Source organism: Phymastichus coffea, unplaced genomic scaffold, assembly GCF_024137745.1.
Source record: "Phymastichus coffea isolate CEN01 unplaced genomic scaffold, Cenicafe_Pcof_1.1 PCOF00169, whole genome shotgun sequence".
NCBI classification, from domain to species: Eukaryota; Metazoa; Arthropoda; class Insecta; order Hymenoptera; family Eulophidae; genus Phymastichus; species Phymastichus coffea.
In genome coordinates this window covers 171767-182701 of record NW_026706980.1, presented here as the reverse complement: position 1 = coordinate 182701, position 10935 = coordinate 171767, and the positions used below count along the sequence as shown (strand labels likewise).

Here is a 10935-nt window from a genome sequence, read left to right as displayed (position 1 = left end):
TATATATATATATATATATATATATATATATATATATGGTAAAAATGTACTTCGTACAGCATCAGCAACTACAGACAGTTTTCTGAGCGATAGATCGAATAAAATACGGTGTTGTAAATGTCACAATTATTAATTATTTGATTCATAAAATACTATATGAATATTACTGTACGATTAATTCAACTTTATTTTAACTTTATTTCATTGTGAATTTTGGTTTATTCGTCTATTTTAATAATTAAAAACAGTCGGTAACGTGGCTGTCAAATCGTACGTAGATAAAAGCAGTTGAGATGATAAAAGAATGTGGCGGTACAGCGCCAAAAGGCGCAGTGGAACGAGTCACGTGAACATGAAGTCGATTACTGATTGGAGACTTTTCGAGACAAACTGAACATTGAAAGAGATTCAAAAATTAACGCTCTTTCCGAAGAGATTCATGTATCAACTGTCGTTTTTCGATGGGCACGGGAAAACGTAGTACGATCTTTGGTGCTAGGATTTAACGTGTCTTTACCAAAATAATAGTGACAAATAGATATATTCAGACAAATGAAGAAAATGTCTAACCAAAGTTCTACGAGCCTGTAATCACTGTAATTCCGTGGCTAGTACGTGAATCTGAGTAGATTGTTTACTTTGTTGTGACGGCACGAACCCAAGTTTGCGACTAAATATTGATATTATAGAAGGTTGGTTCTAGTTTTTTATTTACACATTAGTAAAATAGTTAGTAAATAGTCTTTTACTTTTACGTAAACTTTTATTATTTTCACTGACAATATGTTTGATTATTATTCTAATTGCCAAACAAATATCTGCAACTTTTTTGAATAAAAATTAACTACTTGTTGAATAATTAGTTTAATTCAGTTAAAAATATTCTCGAAATGGTTTATTGTGATTTTAGGTAGAGAAATTATTTTAAAAACATTAAATCTGACTACAATTCCTTAAAGTAAGTCACTGATGCTAAAAAATAATACAATTACCAGTGATAGAGTTGTAAAAAATATTTTTTTTTTTTTTTTCAGATGGAATCACGTCTTCCAAAACTTAATTTTCAATTTAAAGTACCTGCAAGAACAGCTAATGGAAATTCAACTGTTGAATCTTTGAAGTCATTTATTGCATCAACTAGTACTGAATCAGTCAAAATGAATAAAGATTCAAGCAACATGAAAAATAAAACTGCTACAAATATCTCTGCAAAAGTTATAGATGAAAATAAAGCAAAAACTATAGATGAAAATAAAGCACCCATAACTCGAATGAAAGCCACAGCAATAAAAAATAATATCACCATGGCTCGAGGTGCTCAAAAACGTCCAGCTCTAACTAACAATGTTACTGTTGAAGCCAAAAGAGCCAACTTAAAAACAACAATGAAGTCAATAGTGAGACCAGTTAGGCCAACAACTTCGGTTGGTCCTATAGGCAACAGAGCAAGACCAACAACAACTGCGTCTGCAGCAGCAGCAGTAAATAAATCTGCAGCTCCTAAGTTAAACAAATGGGATTTTAAAGGTCGATTTGAACATGCTAATATTGAACTGTCAGCCTTGAAACAGAAGCATAAAGATTTAACACTGCAGTACACAAGCATGCAAGAAGAAATGGATAGTCTCAGGGAAAGTGAAAGCTCTAATAGATTAAAAGCTGAAAAGTTGGAGGTTGCAGCAACTGAGTTAGCTAAGGAAGTAGATAAATTGCAATCTAAGATTAATGAACTTGAACAGGAACGAAATAGATTGGCCAAAGATTTACAAGAATCAAAAAAATTGTACGACGAGACATCTTCATCATTAGAACAACATAAAAGTGATTTAAATATTAAAGCAGTTTTAATTGCTGATCAACATACTGAACTAACGAATTTGAAAAGTAAACTGCAAGAAATAGAGACCAAAAATAGTGAATTAACGACATTGGTCTTAAATTTAGATAAAGACAGACGAGTTTTACACAATACTATCCAAGAAATGAAAGGAAATATTAGAGTTTTCTGTAGAGTAAGACCAAAAATTCCAAAGGAATCATCCAAAAGGTAATTTATAGCTATTTTGAGCATTTGTATTAAGTAATTTCCTGTAATTAATTTTTACATAATATTCATAAACTTTTGCAGTACTTGCTTTATCAACTATCTTGATGAATGTACACTTGAGGTAGGAAAAGCTGATGAAGCTTCAATGAAAATGAAATCACAACGCCAAGAATTCAGTTTTGACAAAGTATTTCCCCCTACTGCTTCTCAAGCAGATATTTTTGAAGAGTTATCTATGCTTGTACAGTCGGCATTGGAAGGCTATAATGTTTGTGTATTTGCATATGGCCAAACAGGCTCAGGAAAAACTTACACAATGGAAGGTTTTCCAGGTACAGACAATGAAGGCATGATTCCAAGAACAGTACGTAAGAATTGAATTAAATTAGAAAAAAGTATCATTTTATTGCATTATCTCTTACTAGAGTGAATTGTTGTTTGTTTTCTTTTCAGGTAAAACATATATTCAATGAAATGAAGCAATTTGAATTGCTTGGCTGGGAATATAAAATTGAGGCAAGCTTTCTTGAAATTTATAATGAACAAATTGTAGATCTTCTTGATAATACGAAAAAAAATCATGATATAAGAATGGCTGATAGTAAAGGGTCTGATTTGTACGTTAGTAATCTTCTTGTACAAGAGATTAATAGTCCAGAAGAGTTGAATCAGTGTCTTGAGATAGCTCAAGAAAATCGTGCTATAGCAGCAACGCAATCTAATGAAAGGTAAAATGGCAGGAATGATAAATTTGGTAGAAATATTCAACTGTAATTAAAATTATATTACAATTGTAGATCGTCGCGGTCCCATTCAGTTGCGAGAATACGTTTGATTGGAACGCACAAGGAGAAGCAAGAAATTTGTATAGGAAATTTGAATTTGGTAGACTTGGCTGGATCTGAGCGATTGAAAAATGAAGAAGCTGCTAGGATTGCTGAAACGAAAAACATTAATAAGTCACTGGCCAATTTAGGACACGTTATTTTGGCTTTATTGCAAAAGCAAGACCACATACCATACCGAAATTCTAAACTTACTCATTTACTTATGCCTTCATTGGGTGGAAATTCTAAAACTCTTATGCTTTTGAATATTTCACCTCTTGAAGAATCTTACAATGAAACTTTGAATTCACTGAGGTTCGGTTTTAATGTTAATAGTTGTAAAACGGGTACAATTAAAAAGGTAAAGACGGTTCTATAAACAAGCTTGCATTTTACATGCTTATTGCCAAATATGTACAAATATTTCACTACCATCAATGGCTAAATTGAGTCTTATTCGAGACTGATTTTTTAAATGATTTGAATAACTACAAACGGATTCGTAAAATTCTATATGTTCTTGACAAGTTTAAAGTATAAATAATTTCATAATTTTTAAGCTCTGTTCATTTATAAGAAAAAATATATAGCAACAAACTTCTAGGATTAATTCCTATCGATTTTATGCCTCGACTCCGAAAAACATGCTTGTTTACATATTATTAATAAAAATTTATACTGTACAAAGTGAATAATGTTTTCATATGGAAATTGAAAGTATATCAATTGCTAAGATAATTTCGGTATATCATACTAGAATAAGAATAAATATCTATTATTTTAAATAATTTGTTTAATACAAAATCTTGATAGAAGTATTGCAGAAAAGGTAATCTGCATTTCTCAACGCAATTTATTTTTACAAATTTTCCAATTCTGTAAAAATATTATTTTAAATATAAACATTTACAAAATTTTACAGATTGTTTGTCAATTTTTTACACATGCTTATGTCAAAACTACTTATTATATAAATGAGCTTCATTCGGAAGATCCAAATCTCCAATAGTTTTACTCATTTTGTAAAACTAATGTTACTTTTTATGCTATAATAATGACACGTAAAAACAAAATTTAATTAAAAATTTATCTTACAGTGAATGCCTAAATTAATTTATTTTTGTCTCAAACTAGCTTTGCAAATAATAGACTTATTGCTACTCTTTGTTTAGCTCTGATACTCTAGTTCGAACTTTTTGTAACAATTCTGACATTTGATCATATTTACCGGTAGAGTCTGGCAGGTTTTCAAAGTTAATCACGTCACAAATGTCTTTAGAGAACTTTTCAGAAGATGGCAATCTTTTAAAGGGCGAAGCACTGTAAAGTATTGGAGTACCTAATTGTACCGTTGTAATCGGTGTATTTAATGGCGTATTTAAATTGTCTTTTGGAATATGTACATCTTCAGTTTCCGATTGAGAATCGTTTATGTTTGAAATGTCTGACGTTGGCGTCTCAATTATCGATGAATTTTCTTCAACTGTATCTTCACTTTTTGAGTTTTCTATACCTTTTGATAAAGTTGAATTGGAGTCATTTAATTCAGCAAGTAGTTGCCTTTTCTTGAATTCTAAATCGAATAATGATAATGTATCATTACGCGTAGTATCTTCATCCTGTATATTACAAAACTTTTAATTAAGCAGATATTAAATTTCATATTATTTACTGAATAATAATAAATATACTAACTGTAGATTTATCTGGAGTGTTCTCTTGTGATTGAGAATCTTCTAGGGGCGGAGGTGGTGGTGGAGGAGTAAACTGTAATGCCTCGTCTTTTGGTAAAGGAGGAATAAACAAATCATTCACAGGCAGACATTCAACTGGAGTATCTGAAAATTTGATCACTTGTTATATAAAATATAAAAATCAAGATAGTATTAAAAAAAATGTAAAAATTACCTTCAACTTCATCAACTTCCATTTCCCCTGGATTCAAATCAGTGCTTGCTCTCATATTAGCAGGATTTGGCATTTTCTTTCTTTTGTACCCATCATCAACCTTTCTTTTACTAAAGAAAGATACCATAGCTGTTTTACTATGGTACTCTTGATTTGGTGTACCCCAATATTCTGCATATTCCTATAAAAATTTAATTTAATGAATATTTAAATAAAATATTAAAATAAAACTTATCTAATTTCTTACATCCAGTATTCCTTCCTCAGGTAGAACATTAAAACCAGGAAAATCAACAATCTTTTTAATATCATATTGATCTTTATCTCCAGGTAGAACAATTTCACCTTCTTCATCAGATCCTCTATCAATCTTACCATTTTGATCAATTAAAGATAAGCCAGAATGTTGCAGTCTTGCTTCTTCCAACCAACCAGGAGGGTAGCCCAGTACTCGCATTCTAAATTTAAATTAAACCCTTCAGACAGCTTTTGCAATTATTTTCATAAAAAAGAAGGTAGTTATTTTGTACCTGTAGATATGTCTTGGAAGTTCATCATTTCTCAAACCAAGAGCTTCACGTAACTGTGGTGTTATTTGACCAGGTACAAAATGCCCAAACCTTTGATCATCATCTAAATGATATCTAGTACTTGCTGATCCCCTTTTAAAATTGTGTTCCTTCCTGTTTTTGTTTATTGCTACATAATTGCGAGGTTGATCACAATCTCGTAAGCTATGATTTCCTAAGCAATTGAAGCATGTCATTTTTGGACCACAATCTTCTCTTTCTCCATTATTCTCATCATTAGATTTTTGTAGTACTTTATCAAATTTCTAAAATCAAATCAAGTAAGTAGTATGTAATATTAGTAAAATATTCTGACAAATAATTGGTTTTTCCTTTGTACCTGTTTATACATAGGAATATCAAGATCATCTTGAATTTTTGGTTCATTGTCTATAATAAAGAGAGAATCGTTTGATTGCTTCTCTTTGCTGTCAGTTTTATTTGAGAAATGCTTATGTTTAGATGAAGAGTCAAATATTTCCAGTGTCAAATCTCCTTTTTTAGATTTTATGTCTTTTCTACGATGCTTGTGCGATAATAAGTCTTTCAAAAAATGGTCTATTTTTCTGCTGTAGTTTCTGTAAAATAGATATTCTTTATTTTAAACAGACATAAAAATAAATTTATCTATTAAAAACTAAATGGTTTGAATTATAATAATCAATGAATCAATGGATCATAGATTAAAAATGATCATACTGAAAGGCTGCATCATCTCTGAATATAACTTTAAAAATAGGATTGCTATCATTATTGGTTTCTTGTATGTGTTCCTTTGATGATTCGATAGTTTCGTCTAAAACCACAAAACCTTCCGGTGGAACTCCAGGAGGCAGAGTTTCGTCAAAAACCACAGTGGTTGTATCCACGCCGACGAGGTTATCAGCTCTTGCATTTTCATCTTGACATTCTTCCTTACTGTCGTCTAAACATATGAGCTCGACGGAGGTCGAGTTATCTGCTGAAGAACTCATTAGAATTGTTCCGATAAAAACAAACTTTCATTAATTTGAACTTTGGTTAGTAGTCATTAAATTTTATGGATAAAACAAGCCAAACTTGACGTTTATTTTTTCGTACAAGTTTTACTTTTCTATAACGACGAGGGAAGAAAAGATAATACTCCAGTGAATAGGTAGAGATCTTCGTTTTCAGCTCCTGCGGTGTTCACTTCAAGCTCGATTTTCATATAACCAGTGTTTAATTAATTTTTATATTAAAACTTGCGTATACACATTAAAAATAAATATAAACAAATTTATACAACGCAATAAATTTTCTAATTAAAATTGAGAGCTTCTCTTAACTGTCATATAATTAAATGATAACATTTGAATAAAATAGACAGCTTTCGTACTGATAAAAACGCACCTTTTCGTGAGCGCCGAGAAACACTTGTGTTTGTGTATAAACAGTCAGTATTTCTATAGATTTATACAATTGTTCGTCAAATTAGAAATGCGCTTCAGTGAATGCTTTTAAAAAGTTCATTTAGTTTTTCAGTTCAAATCGCAAGCCGGTAAAGCTTTTCTATTTAAAAAGTTCTGCCGCGAAAGCTTAACCTGAACACAATATACTTCGAATTTTCTGGATACATTAGAGTCGACTTATTTACTTCTTATCCAAAATGACGAGTACAGAAAATTTTGAAGATCCTCACAAAGAAATTTTCACCAAAATAAATAATAATAAGCCAGACGAACTAAAAGCGCTATTGGCTGCTAGCAAAATTAAAATAGATTTTATTGATGAAAATGGTATGAGTCCATTGCAACATGCTTGTTACAAGGGGAATAAAGAAATAGTGCAAATGCTTTTAGACCATGTAAGCAAAATATTACAGTATGTTTTATAATTTAAAAGCAATAAATTGATATTAATAAGTGCTTATTTTAACAGGGTGCTGATCCAAACAAATGTGAACATGATAATGGTTACACAGCCTTGCATTTTGCTGCTTTAAGTGGTAATGCAGATTTGTGCTACCTTTTGATGTCATATGGTGCAAAGATTCATGCTGTTAATAGCGTTGGTCGAACTGCTGCACAAATGGCTGCTTTTGTTGGAAACCACAATTGTGTAGCCACTATTAATAATTTTATACCAAAAGCAGATATAGACTACTATATTAAACCTCAAGGATTGCAGACAGAACCAATGTTGTATCCACATTTATCAAATTCATTTCATTCCTTCATTATGCAAGTCAATATTCATCCAGTTAGAGTGATAATGAATTTGCAAAAGTTCCCTGGGCTTATGGAAAAGTTACCAATGGTATAGTTTTCTACGTACTTTTTTAATTTTGTTGTAAGAAAAACGTGTTGTGTAAGACAAAACTTATAACTATGATTAAATGATGATATTCTATCTTAGGTTCAAAAAGTTCTCGAAGCAATGAGGCAAAGAGAAATGACAAGAGGAGCAGAAACCAATGAAGTTATGGCATTTAAATATCATTATTTAAGCTGCATAGTTGCAGAAGTAATTAAATGTCAAAAACAACATAACGCTATGAAAGCTAATAAAAGTGAGAAAGCTAATGAAAATAAAGATCAAAATAAAAATGAAGATAAGAGTGATGAGAAAAAGTCTGATATTATGGAGCTGTTGATAAAGAAGTTCCTCAAGACCAAGAGTGATGGTACTCCTGAATTTCAAGAGTTATTCTTAAGAGAAACTGTAAGAGAATTCAATTTCAGAGACAGTACTATTTTCCGTCAAATGGTTGCAACATTAACCAGTTCAGACCCTCCCAGTGGCATATCAGTAATTGCTGCTGCAATCAATGGACAAAGAGCTTTCAGTGATAATTCGCAAATTTGTGATACTTGTGGAGAAGAGAAAGCCCCGAAAAAGTGCAGTAAATGCAAGATGGTTCAATATTGTGACAGAGAATGTCAAAGATTACATTGGTTTATGCACAAAAAAACCTGCAATCGATCAACTCAATCCAGTGCAAAGGTACCTGATCCAAATAATGATGAAATCAGTAATGCTATTGCTTCGAAACTTAAAAATTTGGCGGTCAACTAAATTACATTTATATGTATTTTTGTGTATAGCTATTGTGTTTCACACAAATTTTATGTATATCCACATTATACATAATATACTTATGTGTAACGTACACTGACATTTTATTTGTAAAAAAGAACTTCAGTTTCATTTGTAACAATTGGTGCTGTTGCTTGAAAAATATTTCCTAAACTATTTGATTTGACTTATTTCATGGACCACTCAAAGAAGAATAATATATAAAGATGTATTGATTTTGTTAACAAATTAAATGTATTATAAAGTGAACAAAGCATTTACATTTATTAACTCTTTATTTTGTAAAAGAGGTAAAATCAAATTGAATTTTAACTCGACCATAATAATTACAATATTGATTATGAAGACCTATAGAGTTTTTCTTAAAATGATAATTATTTTATAGATAAAAGGTATAGTTCAATCAAATTTTTTAAGGTAAGAATTGAAATGTAGTTTTCTCATTTATTTTTTTCAACAACACTTAAAATTCTAATTGTAAGAGTACAGACTTTACATTCTATGTATCAAAGCAATAAAAAAACAAGGAATTATTTTGCTGTAAACTTAGAGAGACCTTCTAGCAAACCTATATATGCTGTGTGCTCATAACTTGTACTGAATTCAATGAGTTTCTCAGCAAATTCATTGGAAATACCTTTTTCTTCCAAGTAGTTCATAAGAAGATCATACAAGTACTGAAAAAAGTAAATCAAATTATTATTAATTACTTTGTGAAAAGATAATCAAATTATACCCCAACACTTACCCCATCAATGACTTCACCTGCTACACAATAAATCTTTTCTGAATGTTCACCTTCATAGAGAGTGATTTCATCTATGCCAAAGATATCATCTGTAATATTTCATCAAATTTTAATATATTTGTTAAATATAAAAAGAATGCTTATTCTACTCATAATAAACTGTCACATTTCTACATGACTTATTTATTTTTTTGTTTTGAAAAAAATAAATATGATAAATAGAAAAGTATTTCTTTACCAAAGGTAAATTATCAGAATGAATAGTGATTACTCATCCTGTACTCAACACTTTGGAAAAAAACATGTATAATGCAATACAAATTTCTTACCATATGCATCATCTGCTCCTGATGCTCCTGGTTCACTGTTGAAAGAGCATGTAAATGATAGAGTTTGACCTCCTCTCCTGACATTGATCTCAAAGTTGGGTTTGCTCTTCATATCTCCCAAATCTGGTTTGTCGTCTCGAGGATCCAACTCTGCTTCTGTATCTGTGTCCACAGAGTGGTTTACATTGAAACTGATGATGATTCTAGAAGAAAAACCAAATTATTATCCACGTTGAAATACTTCAGTGTATATATAACATTCAATCACCAGAGGTTCTTACTCTTCATTGCCGTCTTTTTTTGTGAGGGTAACTTCGGCTCCATCAAGAGATACTTTGAAGCCTTCGAGCTCAGAAGGGATGGTCTTGAACTTAAGAGCTTTCTTTTCTGCAACGATTTCCTCAGCCAAAAACTCAACGAGTTCCTTCTCAGCTGAAAATCGCAATAGTCACGAATGAGACATAAAACAGGGGTAAGAGCAGATAACGCAACATCTTAGTCACGTGTTTCATCATTGCGGGAGAAACATCGATAATAGGCAATTGACGAACGAGAGCGCAATGATAAGTTTGAAGATGAGACAAGTACCTTTGGTGTGAGCGAATCTACAGGAGACGCAGGCGCAAGGGTGCCTGTGACTTGGAGCCTGGCTCGTTAAGGACACGAGGTTGCTCGGTTCCTGGAATGCACTGCCCGCCCAGAGACCTCTGCTATTCTGCACATTGACTCCCTTGGTGACAGAGGCCACCAGGTTCTTGACACTCGGCAACCTAAGTACACTCCTGGCGATGCCGTTCATTTTCCGTGTTTGTACGTTACCTTGCGTCAAAGTAATAAGAAGCGTGAACGAGTAGGCTCGACCGCGTGGTGAATGAGAGCCGGTAACGAACTTGCAAGAACGGTCAAGATGGTGGCTCGCTCTTCCTCTATTTCTATAAATTGTGGAGCGCTGGCATGACGAGACGGACCAATCAGACGCCTTCGTTGATGCGCTAGTCATTTTGGACAAAGTTGTGCGCAAGTAGAAAGTTACTTTGGAAAGGAATGTTACGATTGGTTGCCGCTTGCCACCATCGAAGCGCCACAATTACAAATGCTAACTCGTCTGTTTATACTTATTCAATAAATATCAATTGATCGTTCGATTGTTTTGAGAAATTCATCGTATATATAAGTACATAAAAACTGTAACTTCGAATTGTATTATGTCTGAATTGACACATAATTTATTAAATTGTCGTAGCACACTTTCGTTAATTTAATAGTAGTTCAATACGAAATTGAATGCTTTCAGTATATTCTAAATATTTATCCAAACAAATGAATAGTTGCGTATTAAAAAAAAAATATTTTAACAATTCGTCACGAGTCAATTATTGGTTCTTATTTTGGTGTAACCGTGCAACCACAGCACTTGGCTCCTTGGCTCGGTTCTATTCTTCGATATACT

At 32.0% G+C, this 10935-nt stretch overlaps 4 protein-coding genes across 6 annotated transcripts; 2 read left to right on the top strand and 2 right to left on the bottom strand.

Annotated features, from left to right (window-relative positions):
• The first annotated feature begins 441 nt into the window (after positions 1 to 441).
• Positions 442 to 3711, top strand: LOC131673109 (protein claret segregational-like). Of its 2 annotated transcripts, XM_058950826.1 has the most exons (6): positions 442 to 692; positions 911 to 958; positions 1035 to 2047; positions 2129 to 2411; positions 2501 to 2775; positions 2845 to 3711. In XM_058950826.1, exons 3-6 carry the CDS (start codon positions 1035 to 1037, stop codon positions 3251 to 3253), a joined length of 1980 nt encoding a protein of 659 aa, XP_058806809.1. In that variant the 5' UTR covers positions 442 to 692; positions 911 to 958; the 3' UTR covers positions 3254 to 3711. The 2 variants fall into 2 exon arrangements, with proteins under 2 accessions (XP_058806809.1, XP_058806810.1); XM_058950827.1 differs by lacking the exon at positions 911 to 958 and having other exon boundaries at positions 2845 to 3709.
• A 78-nt stretch (positions 3712 to 3789) lies between these two features.
• On the bottom strand, positions 3790 to 6439 carry LOC131673110 (zinc finger CCHC domain-containing protein 8 homolog). Its single transcript, XM_058950828.1, has 7 exons — positions 6051 to 6439; positions 5692 to 5929; positions 5313 to 5617; positions 5030 to 5240; positions 4783 to 4963; positions 4570 to 4712; positions 3790 to 4493 (listed from the first exon to the last, which is right to left on the bottom strand). Exons 1-7 carry the CDS (start codon positions 6323 to 6325, stop codon positions 4032 to 4034), a joined length of 1815 nt encoding a protein of 604 aa, XP_058806811.1. The 5' UTR covers positions 6326 to 6439; the 3' UTR covers positions 3790 to 4031.
• A 303-nt stretch (positions 6440 to 6742) lies between these two features.
• LOC131673138 (ankyrin repeat and MYND domain-containing protein 2) lies at positions 6743 to 8647 on the top strand. 2 transcript variants are annotated; one of them, XM_058950880.1, is made up of 4 exons: positions 6748 to 6765; positions 6847 to 7176; positions 7251 to 7628; positions 7728 to 8647. In XM_058950880.1, the coding sequence occupies exons 2-4, from the start codon at positions 6979 to 6981 to the stop codon at positions 8385 to 8387; spliced, it is 1236 nt and encodes a 411-aa protein (XP_058806863.1). In that variant the 5' UTR covers positions 6748 to 6765; positions 6847 to 6978; the 3' UTR covers positions 8388 to 8647. The 2 variants fall into 2 exon arrangements, with proteins under 2 accessions (XP_058806862.1, XP_058806863.1); XM_058950879.1 differs by having other exon boundaries at positions 6743 to 7176.
• Positions 8648 to 8735: 88 nt separating this feature from the next.
• Positions 8736 to 10397, bottom strand: LOC131673137 (complement component 1 Q subcomponent-binding protein, mitochondrial). Its single transcript, XM_058950878.1, has 5 exons — positions 10074 to 10397; positions 9767 to 9917; positions 9486 to 9688; positions 9157 to 9245; positions 8736 to 9085 (listed from the first exon to the last, which is right to left on the bottom strand). The coding sequence occupies exons 1-5, from the start codon at positions 10282 to 10284 to the stop codon at positions 8939 to 8941; spliced, it is 801 nt and encodes a 266-aa protein (XP_058806861.1). The 5' UTR covers positions 10285 to 10397; the 3' UTR covers positions 8736 to 8938.
• Positions 10398 to 10935: the final 538 nt, after the last annotated feature.

Coding starts and splice junctions, on each gene's coding strand:
- LOC131673109 (XM_058950826.1), top strand. CDS start 1,035: ATGGAATCACGTCTTCCAAAACTTAATTTTCAATTTAAAGTACCTGCA. Junction 2,412..2,500: donor AAGGCATGATTCCAAGAACA/GTACGTAAGAAT, acceptor TTTTCTTTTCAG/GTAAAACATATATTCAATGA. Junction 2,776..2,844: donor GCAACGCAATCTAATGAAAG/GTAAAATGGCAG, acceptor TTACAATTGTAG/ATCGTCGCGGTCCCATTCAG.
- LOC131673110 (XM_058950828.1), bottom strand. CDS start 6,325: ATGAGTTCTTCAGCAGATAACTCGACCTCCGTCGAGCTCATATGTTTA. Junction 5,930..6,050: donor AGAGATGATGCAGCCTTTCA/GTATGATCATTT, acceptor TCTATTTTACAG/AAACTACAGCAGAAAAATAG. Junction 4,494..4,569: donor ACACTCCAGATAAATCTACA/GTTAGTATATTT, acceptor TGTAATATACAG/GATGAAGATACTACGCGTAA.
- LOC131673138 (XM_058950879.1), top strand. CDS start 6,979: ATGACGAGTACAGAAAATTTTGAAGATCCTCACAAAGAAATTTTCACC. Junction 7,177..7,250: donor TGCAAATGCTTTTAGACCAT/GTAAGCAAAATA, acceptor TTATTTTAACAG/GGTGCTGATCCAAACAAATG. Junction 7,629..7,727: donor TTATGGAAAAGTTACCAATG/GTATAGTTTTCT, acceptor ATTCTATCTTAG/GTTCAAAAAGTTCTCGAAGC.
- LOC131673137 (XM_058950878.1), bottom strand. CDS start 10,284: ATGAACGGCATCGCCAGGAGTGTACTTAGGTTGCCGAGTGTCAAGAAC. Junction 9,918..10,073: donor TAGATTCGCTCACACCAAAG/GTACTTGTCTCA, acceptor TGCGATTTTCAG/CTGAGAAGGAACTCGTTGAG. Junction 9,246..9,485: donor AGGAGCAGATGATGCATATG/GTAAGAAATTTG, acceptor GAAATATTACAG/ATGATATCTTTGGCATAGAT.